Source organism: Spea bombifrons, chromosome 10 (assembly GCF_027358695.1).
Source record: "Spea bombifrons isolate aSpeBom1 chromosome 10, aSpeBom1.2.pri, whole genome shotgun sequence".
In the NCBI taxonomy this organism is placed as follows: domain Eukaryota; kingdom Metazoa; phylum Chordata; class Amphibia; order Anura; family Pelobatidae; genus Spea; species Spea bombifrons.
Window position 1 is genome coordinate 12,214,514 of NC_071096.1, and position 18,454 is coordinate 12,232,967.

At 40.1% G+C, this 18,454-nt stretch overlaps 1 protein-coding gene across 2 annotated transcripts; it reads left to right on the forward strand.

The window, feature by feature from the left end:
• The first annotated feature begins 4,669 nt into the window (after positions 1-4,669).
• Positions 4,670-17,510, forward strand: TOLLIP (toll interacting protein). 2 transcript variants are annotated; one of them, XM_053449348.1, is made up of 6 exons: positions 4,670-4,793; positions 9,948-10,097; positions 10,318-10,500; positions 12,338-12,490; positions 13,156-13,246; positions 16,959-17,510. In XM_053449348.1, exons 1-6 carry the CDS (start codon positions 4,761-4,763, stop codon positions 17,168-17,170), a joined length of 822 nt encoding a protein of 273 aa, XP_053305323.1. In that variant the 5' UTR covers positions 4,670-4,760; the 3' UTR covers positions 17,171-17,510. The 2 variants fall into 2 exon arrangements, with proteins under 2 accessions (XP_053305323.1, XP_053305324.1); XM_053449349.1 differs by lacking the exon at positions 4,670-4,793 and adding an exon at positions 7,250-7,349.
• The last annotated feature ends 944 nt before the right edge of the window (positions 17,511-18,454 follow it).

The following is an 18,454-nucleotide window of genomic DNA, read 5'->3' on the forward strand; positions in this document are numbered from 1 at the left end:
ATATGTGGGTAACTGTTTACAATTGTCTATCGTCTACTAATTTCCACTGGTTTGTAACTATTGTGGAAAGATGTATTGAATTCACTTGGACAGAAAGATGGCTGCTCCCGTGATACACACTTTAACCTGTTAACAGCCCTGCATGGTTATATATATATATATATATATATATATATATATATATATATATATATATATATATATATATGCATATTTCTAACGAAAAGAAAGCAGACTTTGCATTGTTTGTGCATTTTTTTCTAAGGGAGTCAGAGCACTTCACTTACAATTAATTGCAGTTTATTAAAAGATGGATTTTTTTATTCTATTTTTAACATTTTCTTTTCATAGGAAGACAAAATTGGTCTTCTTGGTTGAAAAATGTCGAGATCCTCTGACACTGAAAAGGGTTAAATCTAGACTTAAAACGGATTACCCCAATCCTTGGCTGGTAATATTTGCCCCAGGAGTAGGGGATCTAAGTGATATGTTTTCTACACTCATTTGTCCTGCTGTGTATCTAACACATTTATCATTCAAATGGTTTTGAGGCCATACCACGGATTATTAGCATTAGTGTCCTATAGACTTCAGTGAAGGCTTATTGATAAATTACAGTCAACTGCACTGCTATTTATCCCGGCTTGCAAGTGCATTGCCCCGGGGCAAATTACATTCCTCCCTTAGTTTCCCAATGTATTAATACTGCAACTAAATTTCGCTTCTCCTTCCAACACAAAACTATCGACAATTCTCTCTGTTCCAACTAATAGAACGCTAACCCATACAGTAATAATACCCAGTATTATACGCTGCAACAAAGCCTTCCTTCCTTGTCTTACATTTGTACTCCGATCAAATTCGGAATTATGTTTGCTATCTAAAGGACAAGCATTTACCTAAACCCCACACTATTTTCCTAAAACATGCTGACCGTCATCTAATTCTGTGGTCCCTGTGATACCAAGTTTGTATGGTCTATTTACTATCCAAGGATAAGATTTTGCCAAAACTCACATTCAGCCATAGTACTTTTTCTGAAAGATATATTGTTGCTCATCATCTAATTTCGTGGTCTCTGTGATGGATCATACAAATTTAGATTTGCTATTAGAATTCTTTTTAACAAAAAAGCCCATCCAAAGTATACCATACAGTAGTAAAGCACTTACAATCCTACGGTAGCAGCATATGAACCTCGGTGCCTATGAAAGCTTACTCTGATTCCCAATTATCTTGTCCTAGAATTGCTTTGTTTTAATCACAAATATTAAATACTGTTTATAGTAGAAAAAGAGAAGAAACCTACCAAAAGGAATGAAAAACAAGATGGTGTTATAATGCCAAATCCTTTTGCTTCTCAGGAAATTCTACCCTAAAAATAAAACTAATCCCATATCCATATTCTAAAAATGAATGAGCAGAAAATGTAAAATATACTCGCTTACCTCTTTTCTATGGAGAGACATGGATCCTTCGAGAGCAAAAGCAATTCTTCACAATTTTTTTTTTCTTTCTCATATGGATTTAAAGAAGGAAAAAAGTAACAAGAAATATTAACATATGATGCTTTCCCAAGTAACAATAAGTAAATATTGTTTTATATATATATATATATATATATATAATTTATATTATAATAAATTGTTTTATTGTTTTACATTTATATTATTATTTATATTTATTATAATAATTAGTTTTATTGTTTTACATATATGTTATTATTTATATTTATTATAATAAATTGTTTTATTGCTTTATATATACCGGTATTATTGTTTATATTTATTATCATAAATATATTTATTTTACCCAGAGTTTCAGACTTCCCGGGTCTGGAGACATCTTTGTTCTTTCTGGATAAAGCGGTTTATGAAACATCTTAAATTAAGAAATTACTTGCACGTCGATACTGAAATTCATTAGCAATGTGCCCAACAAGACATTAATGACGTATCTCCAAAATATACATGCCAGCCATTTAGAGCCTTGGCAGCTAAATTAGTGGCCATGAAGAAGAATTGTTATTACACTTTATTATAAAACAAAAGCATTACCTACAGCGTTTAAATAAGGTAGTAAATTGTGGCTGCGAGATGGCTGTTCTAAAACTGCAACTCCCAGACAGGATTGGTAAATAATTCTGGAATTTGATGTTTAACAAAAGCTAAAGCGACACATGCTGAATACCTCTTGCTTATAAATACACAACACTGACCTGATGAATCCTGATTCATGTACAGGCCGTTGACTTCCTCCACCGCATGATCACGTGCCGCCCTGGTTTCTTGGATGCTTCGTGGACTATTCACCTGCTTTACGGCCCCCATTAATAACTAAATGGCACTCCAAGAAACTCTATCATCACATGTATGCGTCCATACTTTTCATGCAGCGTCACTATAGAAAGTTCTCACTTCTAAAGTTTAAAGTAGAAATTCCACAGAGCACCCCTTTGTTCTAATCATTTTAATATGTGGAAATTCATTTTAAACTGGGCCAGGTATTAGGGGCCACACTTAAAATACTTTTGGAGGGCAATACACAGACAGGAGTCTTCTTAATGATTTTTGGTGTGGTGTAGCATGTGTGGAGCAAATAGTCAAAATTCTCCGAACACGGAAAACACGCAAACAACCAAGCAAGCAACCATCTCTTAGGGATTAAATCACCTTGGAAACTTTTGATGCTTTCAAACCCCATATGTATTATTCTGACGCTCTTAGCCTCAGATCGGTGCTGGTACCTTGGGGGTCTTTTGGATTCCACATTCTCAAGCACCCATGGGGATCTCTTATGTACCTGATATAGCAGAAAACATATCTGCAAAGGTATCAATGGTTTGCTCGGAATGATTGAATTCATGATTTACCTCCTTAATGTTCAGGACTGACCCAAAGTCAATAATGCAAGATTTCAATAGAGGGAATCATCTCGCTAAACTGGGTTTAAGGATTCTAGAAAACAGGTGCAGTTTATTATTAGATGAAGACTGATTTCACCTTAAACATAGGAAATTATCCTTACAGTAAGGGATGTAAAGCTCTGGAATTAACAGTCTAAAGATGCAGTAATTGTAGATGGCTTTGAGAGTAGATTGTATACATTTGCGGCAACAACGGACATTGATTCTTTCTCCCATGAAGTAGTTGCTCAATTTCTTATAACGATTCCCTTCCTTTTAGGCTAAACCGACAATAGTATAGGATGATTTATAGTTACCTTCACCTGGATCAAGAAGAAAAGGACTGCCCAGCCTAAATAAACCGCTAGGCTCCATCATTGCTGGCAAAGACACAACGGTACGTTAGGATGCTGTTCCAACAGTTTGGAATACAACATTATTATCACTATTTAATACTGCTTTGATTCTGGCATTCCTAATACCGGTCAAACTCAGCCATAAAAAAATTATTTCACTAGGAACAGATACACTAAATGAGCCTATGTAATGGCCTTTACATATTATATAAACCATTTTATACCAATAGTATCAGATTTTATGTCATAGCCAAATATATTGTGCTGTCTTAAAACAGTTTTTATATAATATAATGGTTTCAGAGACCTGCATATGGTCCATCTGTATGTGTTCTAGCTCTAGACAAACACTTTGATTCCTGGTAAACAATAGAATGCCTCAGTCTTAATAAACCAATTGGACACGCTGATTAATTAAAGTCTATGGAGGAGAGGACTTTATTAGCATTGCCATAAAGAGTCAGCTCAGTGTGGTGTTTAAGCAACCAGTGTCACACGTTACACTGTAGACGCAGAGCGTCTAAAATGCTAAATTATGTTTGTTTACTTCACATTGTTTGTTGCCACAGAGGCGGCCCGTATTTTCTGTTTAGGTCTCGGGCACGAAAATGCCAGTCGCCCAAAAACTTTACCGCGGGAGATCAGTTAACGGGGGATCTCATTGTCCCCCCACTAATGACGCATGCGTTTTAAAGCACTTACAGAGTATATCACATGGATCGTATATCACAGGGAGGGACGTGTGTTCGGCTGAACACGCTGTGGGGTACGGAAAGTGGCAAATGCATACGGGTGGCATCCTGCAGATTCCCCCCCCCAATCATGGGGTCACCAAGAAAATATAAAGACCTCTAAGCTCTCATATGGATTAAACTGCATATGATGGCTGGAATATCCCTTTAAGAAATCACAGTGCCTATGCCTCCAGTGCATTGAGGATTAATTCCTGCTGGCATCAGTACCCGGGTACGACTATAGCTCTTATTGGACTGCTAACAATCAGCCATGAGGCGGCAATTCCATCTAAAACCAGATTCAAGTTATAAACACATTGTCTGCCGAACACTGTCATACTCTCACACCCACCAAACATTCCAAACCCTACAAAGGACATACATCAGGGGAGGAAAAAGGGTTAGGTTTAGGTCCCAAAGTGGGACTGTCTCTCCTAACTAGGGACATAAGGGAGATATGCAAAGAGACCACGGCCTATCTCGCTTGCCCTCCTTGGAGTGTGGGAACCAGCAGACATTCAAAACTATCACCTGGCGAAGGGCTCTGAGATTCCCTGAGCAGCCCGCGCTGAATACTGACGCGCACGCGCCCAGCGCACGTGAACGCGCTTGCTCTGTCTGTGAGTTGTAATAAAGTTGTTGATGTGGGTTGAGCAAGCGCGTGCGCCTAGTGTGCGGGTCAGCTGACTAAGTGTCAGACGGTACACTCAGAACAGGAAGTGCTTGGGTCCAAAGGAAACAGAACGCTGCAACAGCCCGGAGACCATGGCGACAAGTGTTAGCACCCAACGGGGCCCGGTAAATAATCGTAACGATACTCTTAGGGTGCTGGAGGAGCGAGGAGGGTGGAAACCCCCAGGTGCAGCCTGGGCATGAGGGGAGGGATAGAAATGGTGACTGTGTCACTGACTGAAGTTCAGGTTGTTGATGCCTGTCAGAACTTGATACAGAGTAACAAGAGGGGTTTTTAAGCGGCAACACAAAGGACGAAAGAAGAGGACGACAGAGCTTCCTATTGGGTGGATTTAGTCTGATATTGGCTGGGCTATGGTAACCAAGAATATAGAATATAAGTGCCTAATACAAGATATTAATTAACCTACCGTATGTGATTTAATGCACACACCGTTCATTATATGGCAGACCGGATCAGACAAGTGGTATATATGTGTGTGTGTATATATATATATATATATATATATATTCCAGAATCTAGGTGAGGCAGCTGCTTGCATACTTGAGGCAAGTTGTCATGATCAGACCCATATGTATGTTCATACAAGGTGTTGATGCAATGGTCTTTATTCGAGATCATATTGCATTTAGAGAATGCCAGCACATTCTGTAGGGTTATTATAGTACGGGGAGAAGGACAATAACTTCATTACAATTGATCATAGTATTAACATGTTAAGACATTCTGATTGAGAAGACAGAGGACCTGCTTATAACCCATTAGGCTGTTTGGGAGGGGGATGTGGATCAATCCTCAAAGTCCCGTGGCGATTGCGTCTCTTTCAGAACCTCGCCGTAGATTTCTGTGTATACATAGGGGCTAATGTATGTCCCAATTTGGCAAATACCTAAGATTAAATGGTAATGGTTATATTTGTTCTATTGCGAATATCAAGTGCAAGACTAAAATGAACTTGTTGCCGCTAAGATTCACTGTAAAAGAACATCTTTAATAATCTTTATAATTAGTATAGTGATTTTTCATTTTATTTTGCAAAGATAGGTTAATGTCGTTCTATACAGGTGAAATGACATTTGAATCAGTTTTGTACATAAACTAAAGGTTTAGGATCGAAAGGATGATTTTTTTCTTACAGTGACAGTAATGCGGTTCAATTAATATTTTAATATAAAACCGTTCAATAATTACTGACCGCCTCGTCTGGAGCGCTGGGTGCCAATGATTTTACAGGCACCGCCGGTCTAATTGTATTCAAGCCCTGACGCATTTTCTTTTTAAATCTTGGTCTTGTAGTGAACCTGGCAGACTCGGACACTGGTCTCATACAAAACATTAATGGCGTTTTTTTATAGAAGCCAAAAAAAAGCTGGCCACAAATTTCTTCAATTATTAAAAAAATAGATGCTGATCCCCCTTTTTTTTCTGTTTTATTTTTATTTATTTGTTTCAAATAAAATCTTTCCAGCCTCCAAATGCTCTGGCTAGCCTATGGAGACTGCAGTGGATTTAGTTTTTAATCACTTAAAAAAAAAAAAAATAGGGAGTGGGCTTAAAATATTGCTGCTTCCTTAGTCCTCCATAAGAATGATTTTACTAATTGAGATGTCGGTCTTAATGAAGCATAACATTGGAATCGTTATTTTGTTTTTTTGTTTTACTTTTAGATTGTAGTGTTTCTTGCACGCTTAATCATGTGACCTGCTTCTGACTTTCTTTGCTAAAAAGCATTTTGATCTAATTTTACAGCTCGGTAGAGGGGTTTTTTTATTTTTAGGTCAATGAACTGATGACAAGAGAACATAATATCTCTTTAGATATATTGTTGCTTTTCCCATGCATCATATTGTTTATCTCACTGTAGCCATGTAAGATCCAAATGGATTATCCCTACTAATAAAAAAAAAAAAAATTACAAGACAGAAACGAGCGCTCAAGAAATCACAAATTTAGGAAATCTAAAAGATTCTACAGTAATTCATTTAAAAAATATGTTTACATAGAGGGAGACCACCTTGGCTTCTGAAACCCCTAATCTTTTGGCAAAATATGCTTTTATGAACGTTGAGGATTTAATAAGACCAATTGGTCCCCCTCCTTTTTGCCTGAACCCTTGTATATTATCATATTAAATTATAACATTATTTTAATTTAATTTGACTTTTTTGTGTAAAATGTAGAATATTAAAGATTTTTCCACCTTTTGGCCACCTCTGCCGTAGAGCAGTTAGGCCTGTGAGGTTTGTGAGCGATACCGGAGTAACCAACACACCAATAAATACATCTTAACATTTTTGTCGTTTCACCTCCCCCCCGCGCCCAAAGGTTTAATGACTTTAATAACACAAGCTTTCAATAAGCTTATTTCCCAGCAATGTCTTATTTTGCGCATTAATTGTATCGCACACTCCTTGAAACTTTAAGAAACATATTGTTTCGTTCAGCCTTTGTGAACATGAAAAATTCAGCAAATCCAAAGGTCGTGTCCAGTGATGTCATATCACACACCTTTCGGCTATAACCTGGAAGCACCGCATTCTTATTCAGTCTGACAGAGGAGAGTGCCTCTTATTTCACCGCTGGGAGAATAAGCACAGTTTTGCAGCGGGCGATCACACCTTCTCTAATCCAGGGATTTAACACTTAGGACCTCCACCTGTGTACTTGACGAAGGTACGATGACACATCTGGACGTCCGAAAGGAGACTGGTTTTGAATTTTTGGCAGAATGCTTTGGTTGTGAGGCGACGCTGCAGAGAGATCTAATGAAGTTCTTTCTTGCTTTGCCGCCTGGGACTCGGGACGTTTAATGATGGCACCGGGTTTGCATGGCTGAGCCCTTTAATGATATTGCAGTGGCTTGATTGGAATTTGTTTCTTCACAATTTAAGGCTTTGTGTCTTAGGGGCTGTGATATTTTTAAACCACATGGATCTGGATTCTTACACACTGCATGCTTAGCAAAATCTAAAACATTTCTCTTTCTAGATAGATTAACGAAGCTGACGTTTCATAGCTCCATTTCAGGTCCTGCCCATCTCTATGAGTTGTAGGTCTGGACTTGGGTGGGCCGTTCCCAAACTAACTTTACTTCTTGTTCTGCTTTTGCCGCAGGTGAATATCCAGAAACTCTCTTTTAGAACTGTCTGTGAAATTCATGGTTCGTGCATTCCCTGACACTGATGCCACCGCATCTGACTGTTATGGGATTCTTAAATTGCAATATAGTATTAAATGGGAGCCCTTTTGCGTAAAGATTTCTGACTTTGGCTCACAAGGCCGATAGAATCTTGTATCAGAACCTTTGAGGATTAGAAATGTGCTTTTAAAATGGTGTTATTACAGAGCAGTAGGGCTTTGTACCGTTCACTGCGTTTTCACGCCTTGGCTTTGAGAGGTTTTGGCAGGGTGCCTTCTCCTGAGAAGTTGTAACACTGTCACTAGTCTTGGTCAGTATGGCTCTGCCGGTGGTTGTGTGGAGCTCCAGGGCAGTAGAAATGGCTGTCCACCCCTGATACACATACATAAACTCTCTTCCAGGTGTGTGGACAGCTTCAAACTGGTGGCATGGGACAGAAAACCATCAGGAAACCATCATGCGTGAGGATACCGATGAGAACCGCCATCTTGGTTGCTTGATTGTCCCTCCCTATTAAGTTGCTCTTACTGTTTGTGTTGGGGGGTGGAGATCTAGCGGTCCTCACAACAGGAACTTTTATTCTATTTTATTTTTTAATAGCTCTCGGCTACCATGAGGCAAAATAGCCCCCTTTTCAATACCTAATACCTAAAAATGTCAGATTTTAAGTCAAAATGTACAGCATATAGATAGTTTAAATAAACTGCGCCGTGCTGACAGCTGTAACGAGGGCTCTCCCCTTTAGGTCGGTGGGGTGGTTTTGCTTCAGGTGGCAGTAGGTTTTCGGGATGGTTCTGCCTCCTGAAGTGCCTGTCCCAAGCCTTGGTATGTACCCATCCCTTCTTCTCGTTGCGTAGGAATGCAGGAACGATGCACTTGTTTAAAGTTTCTCAATAAGAACCTTCTCTGAGACACCTAAAGTGGAATCCAGCTTTACGTGCCACACCTTATGTGACAGAAACCAGAAATTCTCAGCGTCATTGGAGAAAAGGAGTGCATCAACTAGTCTGCCTGGTTTGATATTTATGTATATAGCGCCATCATATTTTGCAGCGCTGTTCAATTGTATAACAATGTATGTATGTCTGATATAGTTTCGACTACTATCCTTGCTGCAAAGTAGTGTCATTGCACGTTTTGACTTGGTCCTTCATTATCCAACTTCAGATCTTCAACTTCATGCCCTGTTCTGTTTTTCTTGCGCATATAATCTGCATATACGCCATTTGTATGTGTTCTTGCACTGTTTTTTGTAGCCCATTCTACCGTACAAATATCCTGACTCCTTGTCATACATTGAAGATCCACAATAGAATGTCTGGGTCTCAGTCACCCAGCTGGACAGTCTGGCTAACAGTATTCTATAGAGGAACAGACTTCATTAGCATTGCCATAAAGAATTGGCTCGGTGTGGTGTTTGAGCAGAGAAAATCACGTGGCTGACTACAATGGCATCCACTTTTTTCTTGATACTAGCATACATTACTCTGTAATCGGGTTATTTTATGCTCAAGCCCAAAAATAATTTCCAGTGGGACCTCCCCATTAAAGTTTTTAGACCAAGGGATTGCGGAGCGGGGTCTCGCGGCGTACTTTCTTCTCTCCAGATGACGTTACTGCCCCCCCGGGGAGGACAACTACCAGCAGTTTAATGATGTACCGATATATTGTATGTGATGCACGCTGTATGCAGCCAGACCCCCATCACTTTCTGTTTAATGGTCAGATAGCAGGCATGCCATTATACCAGCAGGAGGCTAAACCCTGTCTGAAGGAAGCTGACTCTCAATGCCCGTGCATGCGCATGTTTAATAGACCCAATGACGCTGCCTGGCAAACACTGCTTGATTAGAATTAGGACCAGGATCACGGAAGTAAACACAATTTTCTTTATTGATCCCTGAGGGGAAAAATGCTGGCGTTACTGTCTTCTTAGCCTCTTGAGGTAGATTTTGAAAGATCATGGCTTGAGGATGTGCTATTAGATCCTTCGTTGTTTTAGAAGATCGTTGAAGAATATAAATTTATTTTCTGTACATATGATGTCGGTATGTAGGTTGGGATAATGGCAGTGCTTCTGGCTGTTTGATTGAAAATGTCTTTTTTTTTTTTTCTGCAGGTATTTATTGGGGAGTTGCCTCAGGATTTCCTGCGTATCACTCCCACCCAGCAACAACAACAGATTCAATTGGACGCCCAGGCTGCACATCAACTACAGTACTCTGGAGCAATGGGCACTATGGGCAGGCTGAGTATCACAGTGGTACAGGTACGTTGTAAATCATGTTCCCTTTAACTACCTTAGGACTTCATAAAGTAGAGTCACCAAGCGTCTTTTAAGGTGGGAAGTTCAAATTACTACATTTTGATGCCATCACAGGAGCTGCAGAAAACTGTGACATTGGCTGGAAAACATTGCCCCCGTTTGTTGTCGCGATGAGATTCTTATTATCTATTGTTTTACGCTTTTACTTTCCTTATCTTCCCAGGCTAAGCTTGCAAAGAACTACGGCATGACTAGGATGGATCCGTACTGCAGGATACGTCTGGGATATGCGGTGTACGAGACGCCCACTGCCCATAATGGGGCCAAGAACCCCAGGTGGAACAAAGTCATCCAGTGCACTATTCCTCCTGGAGTGGACTCGTTCTACTTGGAAATCTTTGATGAGGTTGGGATGAAAATGCAAATTAAATGTCGCTTTCACCTTTATGATCAAATAGCCTCCAACTAAATGCCTTTTCTGAGTGTATATATTCAGCAGTGGAAGCTGCACAGGTTAAACCTTGGCCCTTCTGCTGATTGCAGCTTATTTTACCCCATGATAGATTTAATTTTGACTGCATACGGTACACAGTACGCTCAGTTTTTAAAACTCTCTTGACTAGAGGTAGCACAGGAGCTGTAGCTGCTCATTAAAGTTATACTTTTTCATTTTGTTTTCCTTTCCTTACAATAATTCCATTAAATATTTACCAAAATATAACCATTTTAGGTTGCCTACCAAAAACTTCTTGTTGTTCCATTGAATGAGTATCACCAATGCCTGCCTTATTTCAATGGATATTGAGCTGAACCAGTTTTCAAAAAGTGTTAATTTTGAAGAGTACCGTATTTGCTCGATTAAGCTCTGAAAAATACCCCTCGTCTTATATTTAGACCTCAAATAGAGGTCTGACTATAAGACTAAGATGCAGATCCCCCGCAGCGCTGCGGGGATCCTCTTCTCTGGTAACCTCCGCTGCTGCCGGCACTTCCTCTGGGGGCTTCTATGACATGACCTTCGGTGCTCCATCATAGAAGCCCCGGCGGAAGTGCCGGCAGCAGCGGAGGTTGTCTACAGGATACGCACAGACAACCTCCGCTGTTGACGGGGTTTCTATGACTGAGCACCGGAAGGTCACGTCACGCAGGTGCTCAGTCATAGAAGCCCTGGCGGAAGTAACGGGCAGCAGAGGTTGTCTACGTGCATTGTGGAGACGTCTACCCGCTGCCCCCCCCCACTAGACACCAGGGAGTATGAAGTATGAGGAACGAGTCTGGGGAAGCATTGTTAAGTGTGGGGGGGGCAGAGTGGCATATAGGGGGTTAAAAGGCATTTATGGGGGGCAGAGTGGCATAATGGGGGTTAAACACCATATCATTGAGGCAGAGTGACATATTGGCAGGTATAAGGCATATCTGGGGGCATAGTGGCAAGCCATAGGGCAGATGCGCATAACTGCGGGGCAGGTTGGCAAGTAAAAGGAAATAAAAACAAGACAATCATTTTTCTCAATCATAGTTTTTATTTAATATGAATTAATGTGAATTAATATTTACTAGTAAAACTTTTTTTCCTATAGGGTAGTCTTATATTCAGGCTTCTTTTTTTCCTAAATTAATATTCAAATTTGGGGGGGGTCGTCTTATAATTGAGCAAATACGGTATTTGGAAGTCCTTTTGAATTCTGTACAAGAATATATCAATGCAGTCTACACAAACATGTCAAGAACCAGACTGTGTCTACCTTAACCCGGCCGCCCCTGCACAATCCCAACTACTGTACATACAATAGACCTCAAAGTATTACATTAGCGCAGAAGACTTTGTTATTCATGTGTATGTTTTGTGCTCTTCCGCCATATACATAGCACTGTACGCTTCCACATTTATTCTGTATTGGAGATACCAATGAACATCAAAGTGTGAACAGAGGCACCGTCGCCTGCTACCTGCTAATCAGCAGCTGGCAGCGCATGCGCCTCAAGCTCGAAGTCACCTTCAGCATTCTTCACAATTTTCTATTTCCTGCAAAGGACCCCGTTACTAAATGTTTACATTTTATTTCCATTTTTTAAAAATGTAAAAATTTCCTCACCCCTATAAACAGTAGAATTTGAACTCCTCAATAAAAATTAGATGTAATAAATATATAATGGTTTTTATTTGAGGAGTTCAGTTATTTAAGGAAACCGTTGACCACCATTGCGTGTTAAACAACCTTTTTTTTTTTCTGTGCTGGCAGCGAGCTTTCTCCATGGATGACCGCATTGCTTGGACGCACATCACTATCCCAGAGACGCTTAAAGAAGGAAAGGTGGTGGACGAGTGGTTCAGTCTGAGTGGGAGGCAGGGGGATGACAAAGAAGGCATGATTAACCTGGTCATGTCCTACACGGTGAGAGCATGTTTGGTTGGGGAGCATGAATGAGAAAACAATGCTACTAAGAAGAATTAGCTGAATGTGTGATTGATATCACAAAGAGTTAATTAGTACCTTATATGAACTGAATAATCTATTTAATTGTTGTCCCTTTATTCTCACTCCAGTAGTTTGAAGACCTTTGTTAGTATCAGATTGAGTTTTAATATCCAATAACTGATATTCTGTTTATCAGTTTAAAATCACTCCTCTCTCACCCTCTCTCCTTTTCTCTCACCCTCTCTCCTTTTCTCTCACCCTCTCTCCTTTTCTCTCACCCTCTCTCCTTTTCTCTCACCCTCTCTCCTTTTCTCTCACCCTCTCTCCTTTTCTCTCACCCTCTCTCCTTCTCTCTCACCCTCTCTCCTTCTCTCTCACCCTCTCCCATGCATCTGCACCTAACCCAACTTTACTAGGCTCTAACCCGCATCAGCTTCTCCTGCTGGCCCTGCATAATGCATAGTTAAGTCGTGAGATGAGGTAGAAGAAGCCTTGAACTATGCATTATGCAAAACCTGACTTCTTACTTGATGAGGGTCTTACCTCTCAATGGAATATTCTGATCTCTCACAACCCTCTTGGTTTGTCTGTAAATCTATTCTATATTAAAATTATTGAATTAGTGTATTTCTTGTGTTTAGTCTCTTGCAGCGCCAATGATGATGCAGCCTCAGCCAGTGGTTTTGATGCCTACGGTCTATCAGCAAGGAGTCGGCTATGTACCCATTGCAGGTGAATGATCAATGTCTAAATCCATAGGGCTGGGTTAATTGCACGGGAGAAATGTACTGATGTCTCACAGCTCCGGGTGACTTGAACTCTGCTGCTGTTGAGGAGCGTTCATTAGACTTGATGGTGGTAGATAAATGGAACAGTCTCTCAGTAGTAGAACGTAGTACAGTGAATTTAAGCATCCATGGCATAGACATAAAGCCAGATTTGGGTATTGTATGGAATGCGGTTGTGTCTGTGCATTGTGCTAGATGTATTTGTAGCAAATGCCAAGATGACAACAATGTCACCTGATACATTTTTTTATTAGTGGAAAATGACAGCATTCTGGAAAAGGTAAAAGAAACCAGTCCTTTAAAAGAAATGTAGTATGTGGCCCATATAGTCTGCCCAACTAGGGAATACTTTCCCTATACCTTATACCTACCTCATGCATGTTTAAACTCCTTCACTGCACTTACCCCTACCACTTCTGCTGGAAGGCTATTCCATGCATCCACTACCCTCTCAGTAAAAAAATATTTCCTGTTATTACTTTTAAACCTTTGCCCCTCTTACTGTGTCCTCTTTTTGTGGTAGTTTTTCTTCTCCTAAATGCAGTAGGGTAAACAAGCGTGCTTTTATTGCATTATATCAGCATGACATTTGAGTGGCTTCGATTATACTATATTTTTGTTGAATTTGTGTGCATTGAATTCCGATGATTCTCTTCCAGCACCTTGTTTAGGAGCCATAAGCACCTTCATTCAGGGCTACCGTTAGAAACCCAGCATGCCAACCAAATGGTCCGATTCATGGGAATAGTGTGCCTTAAAGCTGCCATTCTGATAGCTGCCTTACTTATGGTTTCTCTGGATTTCTGATGGCAGATTTTGTTAGGCGGTTGGGAGATCTATTGACTTCTTGCATGCGTTTGGTAGCTGAAATACATATTCAGTCGCTCTAAAAAGGTATGCAAGCGTATGTATTAGAAGGTGGGCACCGCAGCTTTTCTATGCATTGTTGATGGGTGGGAAACGGATTGAGGACTATTAGACATGAACTCTAATTTGTTGCTTTGGTGTCCGTGTGCAAGGAGCATCTGAGACCTAACAATCCCTTTAAACTGGATCAACAAATGATGGATGGGTCATGTTGTTTTTATGGTCTATAAGTCATCCATTGATGAAAAACTTTTCATCTATGTGGATGACATTTTTTTCAGGTAGGGAAATACATTTCTAAAACAAACCTGTGCTATTGGAGTGGCTAAGAAACCTATACGTAAAACGTTGATATACCCACCTGACATTTTATTTTGCTGCGCATGTGTCGCAGAATACGCTGCTCTGTAAAATGAACAGTATTATCTTATAACCAGAAGAACATGCTTTCCGTGTCCATACAGTGTAGTTAAGTAGCGGTAGCTTGTGCAGGGCTGAAGTTTGCGTAAGTGAATGGTACACCTACACACGCTTACACCTCTTTTACCAATCCCTGCCTGCTTTCAAAGTCCCTGTTACCCTTGTCCCATTTTGCCCAGGCCGTACCCATTTTAGGTCTATACCTAGAAAGTTTTTTTCCCAATTGGTTGGCTTGGAATGCCAATGGCTACGTGGAATACAGATCTGATCACGGTCTATGTGCTGATAACATACCGATATAACACGAAGACTTTGTACAAATGTTTCATTTTAACTATACATTTGCTAGCCGTTTGAAACATCTGCCTTTGTGAATTACCGAAGTTTTGCTTTCGACCACATAATGCATTTTTTTTCTTTGCCCTCATCTTCCTGCATGCCATGAAATATCTTATTCCTTGGGTCACTAAATCATCGGTGCCCGCCAACATTATGGGGACCACTGCAGACCATAAGAGTCATTTTACTTCTCTGCTACCAATTCCAGTGAGAAGCCCTGACACATGTATACACTAGAACATCACATTGTATATTTCTGCCTCCAGTGCAACATTTAACCCCTGGCTTCCTGAAGCTAGCGCAAAACCTTGTGCCGTGTACAGGTGTGTGGAGGATAAAATATTTTAATACAGGAACATTAGTACTTTGAGTAGATGATTACCCCTTTCTCCTTAATTGTTATTATTCTGTCCGTAGAAAAATCTTTGTATGCAACCCATTAACATTCTGTCTTCTCTATTCCATTTTCTCTTCTATCTGTGTCTGTCTCTTTTGCTTACACTGATCACCCAGGTTTTGATTATTTTTCTCTGGGTAAGTCTACACAGCTCGCTTTTGTCCAAAGAACTACCATATGTTATCGTTTTATAGCTTAAATTACCGTAACTGACTACAAGGCCTACCCTTATACCAAACACTCCGAGCACGTCCCTGTATAAGTCAATGTATTTAAACTGTATTTAGGGCCGTGGTTTTAATATGTCTAAAAATGATGGCTTTCTTTATATAAACAATACACCATCATAAAAGTGGTGCTCTTTGCCTGCTTTAGAATGAGAATGGTTTTTGCCATGATAGTGGGACTGCAGCTTAAAATAAAGTTAATAAAGTGGGGGTTCTTAGAGATACACTTTTGCTAAGCAGAAGTGACCCAAATTTCCATTATACTACATTTGTGTCTTTCTTCCATGTTCAGTAAATCTCATTGGAAGGGGTAAGAATGCACGCTGTGTACTATTTGATAGACTGGTACACAAATTGATAATATATGTGGAAGGGCAATCTTGGCCATGCATTATAAGACACAAAAATTTATTTTAAAATACTGTATTTTTCTTCCCCAACATAAGCATAATGCTGGGTGACCTCATGCAGAGTAGAACCCCCAAGACTCCTTTTATTCTCCTCTAAAACCAAGCCAGTTTAATAAAAAGCCCTTTTTTCTGTAAATGTGAAGATGGCCCTGCTGGAAAGGATCAGGGGGTCTATCGCTCATTCCATCCATTAAGAAAATACCTTCCTATGTCCCTGGGGTGATCAGGATCTGGTTATTTATACAATCAGTACTTAAAATTGACTTGTGTTAAATGTAAGTATTATGTCCTCAATGGAGACAAAAAAGAGGAAATTTCTGCAAAATCAGTAGGGTTTTTTAGCAATAAACAATACACACCAAAAACCCTTCATATTACTTTGCAAGTGTTACAATTCGAAAACAAGAAAAAAGGTGCATTTTCTCTTTATATATACATTTTATGTTAGATCTAAATGGTATATGTAGTGAATCACTATTATATGAGGCTAGCACATTTTCTAATGAAAGCCCCCATTTTTATGGGAATGTTGGACTCTAAACACAAATGCCAGCCGTCATCAAAATGTATAGTGTTATCTTTACGGACCATTGCTGTTTGGGGGAGGGCGGCAATGTTCTGATAAACAATCTTACTATTTTTGTTGTAGAACCCGTGGTCCATCATCTGCCTTTCTGACCGCCCCAATTTTTCTGTGACGGGAGCGGACATGTGTTGGGTTATGATTTGATGCCCCCGACCGATGCCCTTTGCAAGTAAACTTGCCCTTGTAGACTTATGACTTCTCGGCGTAGAAACGCCTCAATAAATCAACAAAACCAAACATCACACATGGAAAGCGAAGTTTTCCGTCGTCAACAATATGTTCAGAAGCCATGGGTGGTGCATGCTTGGCTCGTGTATGTGCTGGGGATCTGTTCTCTGAAAAGACTTAAGCATCTAATGACTATAGTGCGCCATTAAATGATATTTAAGCCCTTTTCTTCTCTTCTGTAGGCATGCCAACTGTCTACAACTCTGGAACGCCAGTGAATGTCCCCCCACCCGCAGTTAATCCCCAGCATCAAACCAAAGAAGCAGACCTTAAAGCTCTCCAAGATATGTTCCCCAGCATGGACCCCGAAGCTATCCGAATCGTCCTGGACGCCCAAAACGGAAATAGAGACGCCGCAATCAACTCCCTGCTCCAGATCGCAGAAGATTCATAGTGTCCTGTTCCTCCTGGCCGATTCCCGCCCCGTGCCGTTCTTTCGTTTGACTTGCCATGGTGGATTTATCCATCTGCGCTGTTCCGACCCATTATGTGCAGTTGTGACTGCTCCGTTATGTTGACTGTTGATTGCGATATTCTCAGCTTTTTTTTTTTAAGTGGTTGACGACAGAAATTGCCTCTTATTTCTCCTGCCCTCGTGGGCCCTTCATCAGTGGAAATACATGCTTCTGACATTGTTATAAGCTCATTGTACATGTACCTGTGCTGTGTAATGACATATAGAGTATTGATTCACAAGTACGATTCATTCTGCTTGTGATACCTGGTTTCTTCTGTTCATATGTCCTCAAGTTTAAATCCATAAGGCATCTGCTCCTACCACCTTACTAAGTTAATGCTGCATGAAGGTTACTCTTCGAATACATAAACTCCATAACCCTAGCCGATACCATTCCAACGTAACATGTAATCTTTTACATTGTAATGCTAAACGTTTTTGGTCACTCATAGGCCTACTCAGTTGGTGGGATGTTTAGCCACATCTATAGGTGAAGCTGCTTTCCAAGGAGGTGATAAGGTACAATTTTGTACGACGCTTGTGCTAATCTGACAGGCATTTTTAAATCTAAGAATGGTCGTCTACCTATTTTACCCGCCTTGAAAACTTTCTCGTATCATACTGCTAACAAAAGTGTGAAGAGTTATAGCGATGCAAACTCAGGATTTGTTTTTATATAAGCTGTGACCAAGTATGGCACTCTTAATTATAATTGCGTTACCAAATTACAAAGGGAGCTAGCTTAACTACAGAGAGGGTCGTACAAGTGCAATGTATGAAGTAGCCAGCAATTGTACTTCGTTGAGATTGGGGTGACCACATCTACATGTTTTCCAGGACACTCACATTTTTTACATATTGCTGACCAGCCCAGATAAAATGCTGCCCTGCAGTATGGAGAATGTATAGCTGACTAATTGGTTCCCTTCCATAAGTCTATTCATCCCACACACTTTAACTGGGCTGGTCATCAATATGTAAAAATTATGCGTGTCCTGGAAAACATGGCCTATGTGGTCAACCTAAATGAGATGGGTCTAAAATCAGGGATAGGTAAGATGGTTTAAAAAGGGTACCTTTGAATAGGAATGGATCTTCAAAAAAAAAAAAAAAAGAATATATATATATATAATCAGTCTCCTAAACTAAAACTGTATTTTTTTTTGGGGGGGGGGGGATTTGCCACATGGCAAATCTATTAAGAACTCATATTAATCCCAA

Excerpts from the sequence above, each read along its gene's own strand:
- TOLLIP (XM_053449348.1), top strand. The coding sequence starts at position 4,761 with ATGGCGACAAGTGTTAGCACCCAACGGGGCCCG. Across the intron at positions 10,098-10,317 it reads TGAGTATCACAGTGGTACAG|GCTAAGCTTGCAAAGAACTA; the intron begins GTACGTTGTAAA and ends TTATCTTCCCAG. Across the intron at positions 10,501-12,337 it reads ACTTGGAAATCTTTGATGAG|CGAGCTTTCTCCATGGATGA; the intron begins GTTGGGATGAAA and ends CTGTGCTGGCAG.